We start from the raw sequence: 14,581 nt of genomic DNA, 5'->3' as shown, positions 1-14,581 counted from the left end.
TTAATTTTTCAAACCACCACCCTAAGCAATCCCAAAAGGGAGGGGAAAAATTATTAAATCATATTAGCTTTGTTCTGAGGTTGAATCCTTTCCAGATCTCTCACATCACTTGCCACATCTCATTTGACATAATTTTAATTTGGCTCTTCCTTACATTTAAAGGGATAAATAATGCATAAGAAAACTTGATTAGCTTTCTTATTAAAACATCACTCTAAATGAGAGGAGGGCTAGAAGACAATACAGTTTGTACGAGGCTTTCCCATGAGCTGTTGAATGGTTTGATGTGATAAATTTGCATAGTCTGAAGCACACAAAGAGCTGATTAATTGAAACCCTTACAATGCTTCTGGAAGCAGCTATTGTAAAACAATAACCATAGGAACTTTACAAAATACACATGCCTGAATGTGTCAAGAGCTTAATAAAATGTGTTCAGGATACACTATTTGGAAACAGAATTGGAGATTTTTATTCTATGCCATAAAACGCTAACCACCCTAATTTCAATGGTTCAGCTGGGTATTTACTAAAAGGTCAAGAGGTTACCTGTTAGCTATTTGTGACCAAAAATTCTTCAATTTTGTTCTTACGATAGTAGGTAACGGTGAACCTAATAATTAAGGATCAAGATGATGATAGAAAATGATTTTGTGTCCGAATAATAATGTTAAAACAAAAAATCTGAGTATCACTTTTAGAATAGGCTTTAAAAGCTCATTAATCACACCATGTCTTTTTTGTTTGTATTATTATTAGTCTCACCCATTTCTGGAGCTTTCACTCTAGTTCGGCAAAAGAAATCAGGTACTTAAAAGTACCCAGCAGTGCTAAGCATCTAACTAGTATTGCCTTCTACTTTATAGCTTTATAGCTGTTGATTCTCTAAAGGGACTCTTGGTTTAAGTAATGAACCAAACTAAAAGGAGAAAAAAAAAGCCATGCAAAAATCAAGTACTTTTAACAAGGCTTCTTCCCATAGCTTTCCATGGTTGCAGTCCCATAACATTTCCTATTTCTCATGCTTCCTTGATGAATGCTGAATAACCGAAAGACAACTATACAGCACGGCTTAAGAATTAACATGGCAGAAAAGTAGCTTTTTTTTTTGTTGGGGAGGAGGAGGAGAAATCTAAAATCAAAAGAATCTTTTCCGTTCAATTCACTGATTCATTAAACTTTTTTAAATGAAATTTTTCTAAGAACATAGGAGAATTCCTAAATCAACCTTTCAGGACTATCACCCCTTTTAACATGGACATTATATAAACCCAAGTGTGATGTGCCCTACCATCAGGGGAATAAAAGAGTTTTGTATAGCTTAATTAATTTACAAAAACAAGGGCAATCTTTCATGAATTTAAATTTATTTCCTCATCTTTTAAGGATAGTTTAAGTGTAGATACTTCAAGAAGGTTCAACCCTTTATCTTAGATCTTCAGCTATTAAAAAGCTTCTGTTTGCCAATTCAAACAATCTTGCCTAAATACAGTTTTTCCTCTCCTTAGGAATACTGTTCGGTATTGCTGCTTAGTTCTGTGATCTACAGGACCTTTGTTGGAGGTGTTAATCCTTTTTCACATGAGAGACTGAGAAATGTTCTTTCAGAGAGTGATATATTGCTTTTTCACTTCAAAGGAGTCCAATTCTCCACCCCCCATCCCCGCCCCCCCCCCAACCTCCTCTCATTGTGACCGGCAGGGAAAGCAAGAGGAAATCTGGAAATATAATAATTTGGTTTGCATGCAACTCAGATGAAACTTTATTTGGGTTCTCCCTTAGCCTTCTTTGGGCCCACAGATGATTTCACTCTAAGTATTCAAGATAAAACGATCGGGGCAGGAAGTCTGCTTACCTTTCTTGCAAATGCACCGGCCATTAGAGAAACCAAGATTCAAGATAAAAACAATGTGCTCCACCTTTGATATGTTCACACGCTATAGTTTATAAGCCAAAGATGTCTAAAGGCTTAAATAAAATGACTGCCCTTTTTATTGAAAATCCATTCTTTCAAAATATATTTATGTGAGATTTTGCTAAATGTTATATTCCAGGGGTGCTCCCATTTTGCTAACCGCCCCCCTACATCCAAACTTTTGATTTGGTTTAAAAGCACTGATAGGAAAAGAGAGTGGGAAATCACAGATACCCTGCTCTCATGCTCCTTTCTATTTTCTGCTTCTGACTCTTGTTGTATACCAATCAGGTAAGTCATATCTCCACTCAAAAGTACTTGGAAGACAAGAAAACTTCAGAGGGAATATTCAAAGAGTAAAGCTTTAAGCACCCTTTCCCAAATGAACTACATCAAGAAGCCTTCTTTTGTGCTGAAAAAAAAAATAATGTATTGCATAGAAGGCTGGTATGGATAATTACATTCCCATTAGTAGTTTGTAAATTACTGAAAGATGGCTTTCTCTAGAGATTCTTGAACAAAGGTCTACCTCTTCCTTGAAGTAAACTGATTGCACATTTACTGGTGAGATACATAACTGAATTCACAAAGGAGGCAGGGAGAACTGCACTTCTTTGGAACTCTTTGAATTTCTCATTAGACGATTAAAAGAATTATAAATTGCTTATTGAGGCTCCCTTATCTAAAAAGTGTGCTATGAATACCGCCTGTTGCTGAGCTCTGAGTAGTCTTTATGTCAATTGTAATGCCCTCGTCTTTATGAAATACTTTTCTTCTGCTTCTCCTCCACACTGGGCTCCCTCTGATCAACCCTTCTCCATTTTTGGGGTCATGGAAGGTGATGCTGCTTATTGTGCCTGCCTACATTTTTAAACAGCTACTGATAAAACACTTTCCCTCTCTTCAGTGTGCCTTCTCCGCCCAATTACCATTCAATCATTGTTTATCACACAGCACTGATGTTGATTCCCAACTAATTACTACTTATTCTCTTGCTTCAGTTTACCCGCTCATTCTGTCCTCTTCAATCTTTTTCACAAGCTCTTTTATAACTAAAAATATATATGCTTTCCCACACACACAGCGCTACCTCTATTTAGCTTTTTCTCCCTGCCTGTTCCATTTATCTAATAATTATCTCACCACCTTGCCAGTGATTATGCGCTAACAAAACAGGCAACCATTTTCTTCTTGAAAAAAAAAAATGTTTTCCCTTCTCATACGTATGGTGAATTGTGACAGGAGCTTAAATGTTAAGGTATAATGCATACTCTATTGGAATACTAGAGACCTCCTAAAAGCAAGTTTATTACTGGAATGCTAATTCAGGCAAAGGAACAGCCTTCCAGATAGTTTTTTGAGACCAGAGTAGAGGCCACAAAAATCCTGGCTCTTGATCAAAAGACATCATGCTGGAATAGAGGCTAAAGAGAATCTGATAAGAATCTCTGGGCCTCCATCTCATTTGAACTGGTGGCTGGGGAATATCTGCTGGTTGAAGGTTATGCAAGGAAAAAGAACACCCCTTTTCAATTAACTGCCCATTTCGGCAGCAAATAATAATAAACAGCATTTGTTAAGCGCTTGCTACACTTCAAGCACTGGGGGAGATACAAGATCATCGGGTCCTACGTGAGGATCACAGACTAAGTAGGGAGGGGAGCAGTTATTGAATCCCCATTTTACAGATTAGGGAACTCAGACACGGAGAAGTTAAGTGACGTGCCCAAGGTCACACAGCAGACAGGTGGCAGAGTTGGGATTAAAACCTAGGTACTCTGACTCCCAGAGCAGCGTTTTCTTCCCCGGGCCACACTGCTTCTCTACTGGGTTCCATTCGCGATTGTTCTGGTTCTGTGCATAGAGTGTAATACTGCTTGCACAGATTGTAGCAGTATTGGCTTCTACGTAAACTCTTGAATTAATATTCTCTCAAAGGCTTTCGATTTCATGACGATCCTCTACTGCCACCCTACAGAGAAGTTCAGAAGAACGTGAAAGGTGCGAAAACTTGAACTGGGTGGGAAAATTTCACCAGCACTATAGTATTGTACCTGAATGGGAGCCTCTGTGGCCTAAAGAAAAAAGACTAGGATTGCAAATAACATTTTCAAGTTTTAATAACATTTTCACTTGTTCTCAGCACAACATCTCTTAAGATCTATGTTGATTTTCAAAGTTGCATGGCACCCCTTGCAAGAATATCACATGATGAATGTTTCAAGGGGGACTAGTATTGTTAATTTTTAAAACTGCTTGTTCTCGTCCTACAGGAATCAAGGGAGACTGCTGACTCACACTAAATCTGACAATATTCTCTGCCAGAGTCCAGCAGCCCCCTTCTAATCACCACAGTTCTGAGAGTACACATGTAGTGAATGGTACTGGATATGGAGTAACACTCAATCTCTATACATAGCATTTCTGAACTTGAACAGTAATTCCATAGTCATAGTCCTAGGACCAGATCAGGGTGATGGGGAAATGTTGGGTGAAATTGGGAGACTTCAATTATCATCCCAAAGATTGGCTGAATAACTCATCAGCGTGAGTACTGGAGGTAAGGTCAGGTAAAACGGCACTGAAGCAACTTGTAGAAGCTACAAGATGCTATATTGAATTTCATTTTGAAAACTGATTATATTGAATTTCATTGGCACATAGTAAGCACTTAAGAAATACCAATTAAAAAAAAGCGGGCAAGGATTTGGAACGGAAGATGTGGGATAGTCATTCTGCAATAGCGACTACAATTCACTAAGATTTAACATTTTTGCTGGGGAAAGTAGAGTGAGTAAACAAAAACCCACCACCACGATTAATTTTAATTTTACAAAAGGACACAATGGAAAAATGAAGACCACTGTTAAAATAAAAAGCCTGAAGGGAAACGTCTACAAACACACAATTTTAGTTTCAGGTAAAATGTGTGCTGCAGAACAAAAAGTCCATAAAAAGTGTCAGATTAGGTGCAACTATCAAATTAGGCAGGCCAAAAAGGAGCAGGAATCAGTGGGGCCACTTGACATTTGTGAAATAAAGTTGACAGGGTGAAAAGGAGAGAGCCAAGAAATTCTTTTAGGTTGGAATTTTCTTTTATGAAAGATTCAGAGAAATTGCTACACCCAAACTATTTTTTTTCTGCAGATAGGTTAATTTAATTATGACTGCCACACAGGATATTTTAGACCAAACTGATACACTAGATGTAAACAAATCACCGAGAGGCAAACATCTGGGAATTCTTAAGGAATTTATAGGGGGAATTACAAAACTCTTGGCAAGAATATATTACCTATTGACCACTGAGCTGGAGTATTGGCAGATGACCAAAATACCTCCCATCGACAAATGGTGCTCCCAAACCAGTCCTGAGATTAAAAACTTGTGAGACTCACTGCCAATACTCACCTTGCAAATTAATACACATTTAGAATCAGTGAGTATTTAGAAAAAGTACAAGCTGTTGAGGGAAAAAACAACATTGATTCAGTTAAGTGAAAAAGCACATCTGACATCTGCAAGAGTTCTTTGAAAACGCCAACTAATATGTAGGATGGGGAAATAAATGAATTCAAAAGATTTAGATTTCCACTGCAGCAAAATACGGATTCCTACAAAATGTCGTCAAAAACAAGCACAGAAAAACAACCTGGTAACTCATTCAGTTTGCAAACAAACCAAGATTTCTACTTGGCTGAAATAAAACGTGTTCTTCTTTCCATTAATTTTCCCAAGCCTTCAAAACCTCTTTTTTTCACCTCCGTAAATCAGATGAACTTGCCATGGCATACTAACAAGGGAGCCCAGATTAATCAAGGATTTTTATCCTTGAAATTAAAGCCACTCGGAAGAGGAAAATGAGCAAGAAAACATCTTCCTACAGGTGAAAAGTCACCTAAACCAAATGAAGTTCCATACAGAGATTCATAAGTCGGCCTCCTTCCGATAAGAAGCATTAGGTGTGTGAACTGCTGTCATGTTTAAGTTTTTGCCAGTTGAAAATCATGCTCCATGAGTTAACTTTGATTTCAACCTTAATGGATCTTAGGATGTCAATAAGGATAGGGCAACCCAGAAAGCAGCGTGGCCTAGTAGAAAGAGCCTGGAAGTCAGAGGACCTGACTTCTGATCCCAGCTCTGCATGTTCCTGTTGCGTGACCTTGGGCAAGTCGCTGTACTTCTCTGTGCCTCAGTTATCTCATCTGTAAAATGGGGACTAAGACTGTGAGCCCTATGTGGGACAAAGACCATGTCCAACCCGATAACCTTGTATCTACTCCAGTGCTTAGTAATGTGCCTGGCACGTAATAAGCACTTAACAAAAACCACAATTATTAGCAACTCTCTTTTTCTGTAATTTATTCAAAGCCACCACACAGCAGCATTCAATAATAACTACAAACATTTTACTAATATAAAAGGAAATATCTTTTGCAAAAGTATCAAATTATTTTAAACAAGACAGGACTATAAATTCATTTTTCAAACACAATTAAGACAAAAATGTGATTTACCTTTTTGCCCGTGACGACTGCTAAATTTATCACCAATTTCTGGTCGCCTAGTCTGTCTTAGGAGCATTTTGATTAGAAAAGCATCCTCCGCATTTGAAGATATCATTACCTTTTCAATATATGAATCAGTGGCACCCTTGTAGCTAACGATGGGAAAAAAAAGCACAATGTTAGCTTACCAAAACCATCATCCGTGACTCCAAATTACTATGGTCAAGGCTCTACTTTACTCCGTTCCAAATATCTCTAGCTCTTTTCTCCACAGTGAATTCTTTGACTTAGTTCCACTCTTCTTCAACATCAGTCTGGCTTTGTGTTTTCTTTAACCCATCTTCATCCAATCTGTACTTCCTATAGCTGTTTCACTCCCTTCAAGATATTTCCTAAGCTATAAGGGCATTTTAAAAAGAATCCCAAGCCTCCAGTTTTAACCAGGCACTATTGTTACTGAGCCCAACAGTCTTCCCTTTACAGGGGGGTTGAGTGGGCTGTCTTACCTGTGCAGGGATCCCTGGGATACTTATGTGGGAGACTGTGCCCTCCCCCTTGCCCACAGTCCTGGAATGTTACCCCAACTGCTTGTGCAGAGCCAACCCGTGAGGTGATATGACTTTGGTAGCGATCTGCCCAGATGCTATCTATGGCTTCTGTAAAATTCCCTTCAAATGTCCTGCGCTGGGCTGGGTGGAGGGGAGGGGGAAGGAGTTGGTGATAAGCTTAAGCAGTTTCCATCCAGGAAGTGATTCTTCACTTGAAAGGGAGATTATGGAAAGGATTTACTTTCCAGACTGAAGATTGAAAGCTCATTGTGGGCAGGAAATGTGCCTGTTATATTGCACTCTCCCAAGCACTTAGTACAGTGCTCTGCACATAGTAAGTGTTCAGTAAATACAACTGACCAACTGACCGACTTTCCCTCCTGAGATGGCTGTTGCTGTACTCTAAGAAGCCTTGGGCCAGAGCTCAGCTCCCAACTATTAGCAAAATGAGCTGATATTTACCAAATGATGCTCGAGACATAGAAAAGAAATTTTCTTCATACAATGTATCAAATAGGTTATCAGAGTTATCCTTTCCACTCGTTTCCATCAAGCCCTCTTTTTATTTTCTGAATCAGCCACAGGGCTCCTTAGATGTGAGTGACTTACCACAATCATTCAACAAGACCTGAGCAGAGTATAGATCAGAACATATGGCCTTGGGTTTTCCGTTTGCTAATCTACCACTTCACGAGTCTCTTACTTCCACCCGCTCTTCTTTTCTCTACCATATTAGTAAAGCCCAACATTACACCATGACATACGTTATTGGTACATCTTTATACTGAGGTTGCTGAGGTACATTACTTCCCTCTAGAGGAATCTGGGTCACTGTTGGCATGGACTTGTTCACAAGCACTTGTTTGTTTTCTACTTTCTCACCTACGAATATGAGAAGAGTGTTAGACAAATATAGGTATCTCACATAAAGTGTAGGAGATGATTAAAGCATAGAATTAATTCTATGAAGAAAGTTGTTTGGCCTTATCAGAGGTAACTGAAGAAAGGAGAAAAGACCACATGTGTGCAAGAGGTGAGTAAACTAGATTTGTTATTTTTGCAACACATTGTTAAAAAAGTGGAGTAAAGGAATTAAAACTACTTGGCAAAGTGAGTATTTTCTAATAAATCGACAGAGGCACATGAAACAGCATTGACACATCAGTGCACAACATAATTTCAGATCTCTTTTAGGGTTCATTTCAAATCGCTCACTCTACTTAAATATATAGAAAATGTCAAGTCAATTAAGATCAACTCATCCGCAGCTCCCATTTGAACCTTACAACATCTCCTTTTTACTTTTCATAAAACTGGTAGCTTTTACAATTGCTTTGCTGAGGTAACATCAATTTTACATGTGTCTCTAATCATTTTAAGAACATTTTCTATGGAGAAGTGTGTTTTTCAAGAAACGAAGATCTCCAGATGAACAGCTCTCTCCTAACTCCTAACCAGGTAGCCCAAGAGTTGGCAATTGGGCAGGACTTCTCAAGGACAGTACAATAACTCTATTCATAGGACTGGTCTGCTTCCTGGAATATACTATAAAGAAAAGTCTGAATAAAATGTATTTTGCAAACACAAAGATGAACCACAGCAGAATGGCATTTGTTTTCTAAACATCATGTCACATTCTTTTGGTCCACTTTTCCTAAATCTCGAGTAGTAATTAGTAATAGCAAAGGTATTTACTGAGTGCCCACTGTAAGCAATATACATGCTCTCTGTCCACAATGAGCTTACACTCCCTGCGTGTATGATTAGTTTCAGTATCATCATTCATTGATATTTATTAAGGTCCTAATGGAAGCATGACCTAAAGAAGATATCTTGAAACTCTTCTCCCAGTGCTGTAATGATCACATATAAAAGTATTCTTTTTCCACTGACATGTACCTGGAGAACAAATGCCATCTGCATCTAAAATTTCATGTCGCCAGATTGGTTTCCGGGTGGCAGCATCCAACATTGGTCCCATAACCTTATCAAATGTCTGATTTGTATACCGCTTCAGTGTACATTTGGCATTTTTATACACAAGGCAGCGCCCAAAACCTAAAATGAAATAAAACTGGGGGTCAAAATCATTAATAGCACTGAATGAATAGGTATGTTCACTCATACTAAAATGAATGAACTCCATCTTATACGCACTTCTCACCTGGAAGGTTTGTTCCCTGGAAACTTTCCTTTCCCATGCCCTTAGGCAGGATCGAGGTGAGGCAAAGTAAAACCCTCACATTGGTCCAGCAAAATCAGAATTCTTTCAGGAAATGTGAGGATTTGGTTCAAGATCATGAAAAATGATGAAAGAAGATTTCTTAAAAAAGAAAGGAAAAAAAACTTTTTCCTGAGCAGGAAAAGTCTCTTAGAGGCCTCCAGGGCGTAAAGGAATAAAAAATCTCCAAGAATGGACAAAGAGAAGGTATTTACCATCATTAGTACATGAAGTGTGACAGCAATGAGCTTAAAAAACAGTTCACTTGGTTTGGGAGAAGTCTACAACCTCCAGATTCCTTGCACTTGAACTTACTGTTCCTAATTGTAACACACCTTTAAATTCTACATAAATACCAGCAAAAAGACCAGTTTTGGTTTGAAAATTGCATCTTTTTCTTGGTAAAATATTGCCATAAACAACCACTAGGTAGAAAACTTTGTCTTTATCCCTAATAATAGAATACAAAGATACCTAGAAGCGTAGATTGTCTTTTCATTTGTAGTTGGTGGCTGTAAACCAGATACGGTACTCTTATATAATAAAACTGTATCCCATAGTTTCTGATAGACATCAACAGGCTTCAGATTTCCACATAAACATTACCAGTTAATCAGAAAGAAAAACAGCCGGTTTTAAAACATGGTTGCTGTCATTTTAGGGGAAAAAGGGGCATAAATTAAGTGTAGCACACATTAACCCCATAGATACATGTCTAAGAGTACTGTTACTGCTGCTTAGCAACTAGTAGATGGGAAGGAGAAGGTAGTGGATATGCCTGGAGTGGGGGGAGAAAAACAGAATACGACTAGAGAAGTCAATTTTCATTTTGGGCAGGTAACTCACAAAATCTCTCTCTATAAAAATTGAGCTCTCCAGGAGAAATTAAAAGAGAAAGAGGAAAATTATTTTATGAAAACAAGTCAATAATCGTAACAAATTTCCTTAACTTGGTATTTCTTTCTGAATTCTTTAGGATTTAGAGGCAGCAAGGGTTTAAACTTGAAAATGAAAATTACATCCAAAAGTATGATCTTTTATTTTTCCAATTTATCTGAAAAAATAACACTGTATCATGAGTATGAACAGAATAAGAAATTTTTAATACAAATTCTGACCTTTGAGAAAACATCACTAGTATCCTCTAATCCTCAAGTTAAAAATGACAATGAACATACAGTTTTTTTTGAAGAATTGCATTTAAATAATTATGGTATTTGCTAAGTACTTACTACGTGCCAGGCACTGTACTGGGCACTGTACATTGGGTTGGACACAATCCCTGTCCCATATGGGGATCCCAGTCTCAATCCCCATTATACAGATAAGGTAACTGAGGTACAGGGAAGTGAAGGGACTTGCCCAAGGTCACACAGCAGCCAAGCGGCAGAGCCGGGCATAGAGCCTTCCAACTCCCAGGCCTGTGCTCTTATCCACTATGCAATGCTGCTTCTCGTTCCAATGCCTTATGCCGTGTTTCTATAAAAGAAAATCCAAATAATCCAGAATTTTTAAAAAAGAATAAATGACTACATACTTCTTTTCTTTCATGGTATTTGTTAAACACTTACTATGTGCCAGATAACACACTTAGCACTGGGGCATACACCAGCTAATCAGGTTGGACACAGTCCATGTCCCACATGAGGCTCAGATGAGGTAACTGAGGCACAGAGAAGTTAAGTGACTTGCCTAAGGTCACACAGCAGAAAAGTGGTAGAGCCAGGAATAAAACTAAGGTCCTCTAGCTCCCAAGGCCTGTGTTCAATGACATATAACCATCCATTTTGTTGAAAAACAGATGCAATTTACATAATTTTTTGGCACCAAATGTATCCAAGGTCTACTGTGAAAAAAGGCCCTTAATTTTACTCCTTAATATCCAGAGGCAAGAACCATAAAGAGATATGCACATAGGTGAAAGCATTAGGATCCCAAACAAACCATCCACTTCTTACCTCTATCCAAGGAGGCCTTGTTTAAAACTAGAGCGTCTTCAATATCGTAACCACTGTAACTCATCACAGCAACGGTGGCATTCTGACCAGCTGGCAGCTTCTCAAAATCTATCAATTCGATGGTCTTTGTTTTAACCATTGGCTTTTGCGGATAAGCCAGCAGATACATAAGGGTATCGATTCGATTCCGTTGGTTATATCCAATAGTACCTTCACATCAGAGACGAAAACATTTATTATTTGAAATATTTTGGCAGCAATGCATAGACTGGACAAAGTGGCTTTGGGAAGAGATCATTAAAATAGATTATTATATTTGTAACTTCCCTAGGACCTGATCTTCCCTCATGAGAGTGTGCAAGTTCCAATAGATTAAGTTGTGGGAGACAAAGGTAACAAGTTAGAACACATGGTAGGAGTGATTTAAGTATTATTATTATAAAATAATAATCATCATCATAATGTTTCACAGTAAAGTTGGGCTAGGGGAACGTGAGAACGGGTGTAGTTGGGCAGGCCAACATGCGTCTTTCTGATGGTCCTGGGCTCTAGGCTGCAGCAGAAGCACAAGTGCTTCTTTCTCATGTCTACTAATTCTGTTCTACTGCACTTTCCCAAACGCTTAGTACAGTGCTCTGCACAGAGTAAACGTTCAATAAATACCACTGATTGACCAGTTCGTCATTTCCCTTTCCCACAAAGATCTCATCCTTGAAAAGGTTGAGGGCGAGGGACATATAACATAATAATAATAATTAAGGCATTTGTCAAACACTATGTGCCAGACACTGTACTAAATGCTGGGGTGGATACAAGCACACCGGGTGGGACACAGTCCCTGTCCCATGTGGGGCTCCCGGTCTCAATCCCCCTTTTCAGATGAGGGAACTGAGGCACAGAGAAGTAAAGTGGCCTGCCCAAGGCCACACAGCAGACAAGTGGTGGAATCGGGATTAGAACTCATGACCTTATGGGCTCAGGCTCCCGGGCCCGGGCCCTATCCACTATGCCCTGCTGCTTCTCAGACTGAAATCAAAAGAAAATAAAGATAGCAAGTGCTCATGTTACCTGGCACCTGGATCACAGGAGTCTGCTCCTGAGAGACAACGGGCAAACTGTACTACAGACAGAGTCTAGCTCCATGTTTTGGTGAACTCTTAACACTTGAACAATCGTGGGAGGCATTGAAATTACAGACGGCAGTTTCTTGAGAGTAACTGACCTATACGTTCATTTTCCCTTAATTTATGTTTCGATCCCATCACAAATGGTGCAATTAATTGTGGCACAACAATATTTATTGTGTGAAATAAAACCACTCCTGTTGAAACTCCGGTAAAAGTTCACTGACAATAAGTTTGTCCTCCTTCGTGAAATTGCTCAAAATTTATGTCGGGATTTCAGCCTCAATTATACATCTCTCGCAGCTTGAGGCTTACATTTGGGCAATACCCCACCAGGCAGCCAGAAATGTCCTCTGAGACCTGAAAAGAACATTACTGTGCAGTAGGGAAACATAAGTGACTGTACCTCTAAACAATGGTCAAGGCGACGGGATACTGCTATAAATTGCGCTACTTGGCATATGATTCCAAGTCATTATAACTGAACATTGAAGGTATCAAAAGCTGAACAGTAAACTAGTAAAACAAACCGTTTGTGTTACTGCTCAAAGGGCACACTTTCTTGAGTGCTCCATTTTGCGGGGAAAGTGGGGTGATATCTTTAACAGGATGATGAGAGAAACTGCAAGGAATCTTAGCTTGTACATTATCACACAAATAAAATAAGGTACTTTAACCAATTCAATCAAAATTCCCATCACAATCTAAACCTTGCCCAAAAGAAACTTTAGTGCTTCAGATCCCGAAGACTACCATGGCACTTTTATCAACAAGTTAATCTGAAAATCACCGCAACTGCATGAGTATTCCCTGACTGAGTTAGTTTTGAAAACATTTTGATTTTCTGGAGAATTTTTAGATACTAACATTGTCATCTGACCAGTAGAGTTCTCCGTGTTTCTGAGATTTTGAAATAAAGGGCGATGAATGTGTCTGCTAATTCTGCTCTACTGTACTCTCCCAAGTGCCTACTATAGTGCTCTACTCAGAGTAAATGCTCAATACCATCGATTGATTATTGAAACTTTATAGTATTTAACAGCACTATACAGTAGTGAGTGGCAAGAGTGTAAAGCCTTCTGCTAGTGGAGGACATAATATTATTATCAGTCAATGGTATTTTTTGAGCACTATATTAAGTGCTTGGGAGAGCACACTGTAACAGAGTTGACAGATATGATCCTGGCCCACAGGAGTTTACAGGCTAGAGGGGGAGCTGATAAAATTAATTACAGGTACGAGAACTGACAGAGTATGAGGATATGCTGTGGGCAGTGTGGGAGTGGGGTGAAGAGCAAAGTAAAAATAAAATAAGCAAAATAAAAATAAGGCATACAGGGCCAAGTCCACAGGCAATGCAGAATGGAGGGTGAACAGGGTGGGGAAAGGAGAGCTTAGTCAGGGAAGGCCTCTCGGAGGCGATATGACTGTAGGAGGGCTTTGAAGATGGGGAGAGTGGTAGTCTATCATATGAAGGGGGAGGGAGTTCCAGGCCAGAAGTAGTAAGAGAATACTGTTTCAAAAATGCCTATCACATAGTAACTTTGAACGGTTTAACACAATTTTCCCAAACCTTAATTTTTCAAGAGTGGTGTCCCTGCGTTTTAAGGCCACTCCCTCAATTCACTTTCATCACAACCCCGGATAAAATCCAACCTGAGGGTTTATGACAACTTGTCTAGGAAGCTCAAGGTGGGCAAAAACGGGTAAAACAGTAGGGCGGGTTGGGGTGGAGAGAAGAGAAAAAAAGAGGACTAAATAGAAGTAGTTTAGAAGACATTATCATAAGCTCCTTAAGAGCAGGAGCGTGTCTTCTACCTCTATGGCAGTAGGGTGCTCAATAAATACTGGTAGTTGCTTGGCAACATTTTCAAAACCAGAGTCAGCCTTTATTCACATTACTTGCAACTGCAAATATCACTCCATTTCTCCTCTACCTGCTCTAAAATTCAAATAGGAATGAATGGATTGAACAGTAAATAAAAGAAAAGGAAACAACGTATATTCCTTGTGGGCAGGGAATGTGTCTACTAACTCTGTTTATGTTGTGCTCTCTCAAGCGCCTAGTACAATGCCCTGTACATAGGAAGTGCTCAATAAATTCCATAGATTGCCTGAAAGTTTTGATGAGAGTCGCTCCAGGTAATTTGGGAACCAAATGGGTCTTCCTGGCTCCAGGTCTTTCATTCCTCCTGCCCAATAATGACAACGATGGTGGCATTTAGCAGGAAGAAGAGAAGCAGCGTGGCTCAGTGGAAAGAGCACGGGCTTGGGAGTCAGAGGTCATGGGTTTGAATCCCAGATCCG

General features: G+C 39.2%; 1 protein-coding gene across 1 annotated transcript in view; it reads right to left on the bottom strand.

The window, feature by feature from the left end:
- POLR3B (RNA polymerase III subunit B) overlaps window positions 1-14,581 on the bottom strand; it is an 87,550-nt gene that overhangs the window by 22,303 nt on the left and 50,666 nt on the right. Inside the window, exons 20-23 of the mRNA XM_029079145.2 lie at window positions 11,151-11,360; window positions 8,871-9,029; window positions 7,736-7,853; window positions 6,433-6,575 (exon numbers count right to left, since the gene is read on the bottom strand). Coding sequence (XP_028934978.1) covers window positions 6,433-6,575; window positions 7,736-7,853; window positions 8,871-9,029; window positions 11,151-11,360 — 630 coding nt within the window. The remainder of the gene's footprint in view (window positions 1-6,432; window positions 6,576-7,735; window positions 7,854-8,870; window positions 9,030-11,150; window positions 11,361-14,581) is intronic.

Source organism: Ornithorhynchus anatinus, chromosome 14 (genome assembly GCF_004115215.2).
Source record: "Ornithorhynchus anatinus isolate Pmale09 chromosome 14, mOrnAna1.pri.v4, whole genome shotgun sequence".
NCBI lineage: Eukaryota > Metazoa > Chordata > Mammalia > Monotremata > Ornithorhynchidae > Ornithorhynchus > Ornithorhynchus anatinus.
The sequence above is the reverse complement of the archived record's forward strand: the minus strand, read 5'-3'. Positions and strand labels throughout refer to the sequence as shown.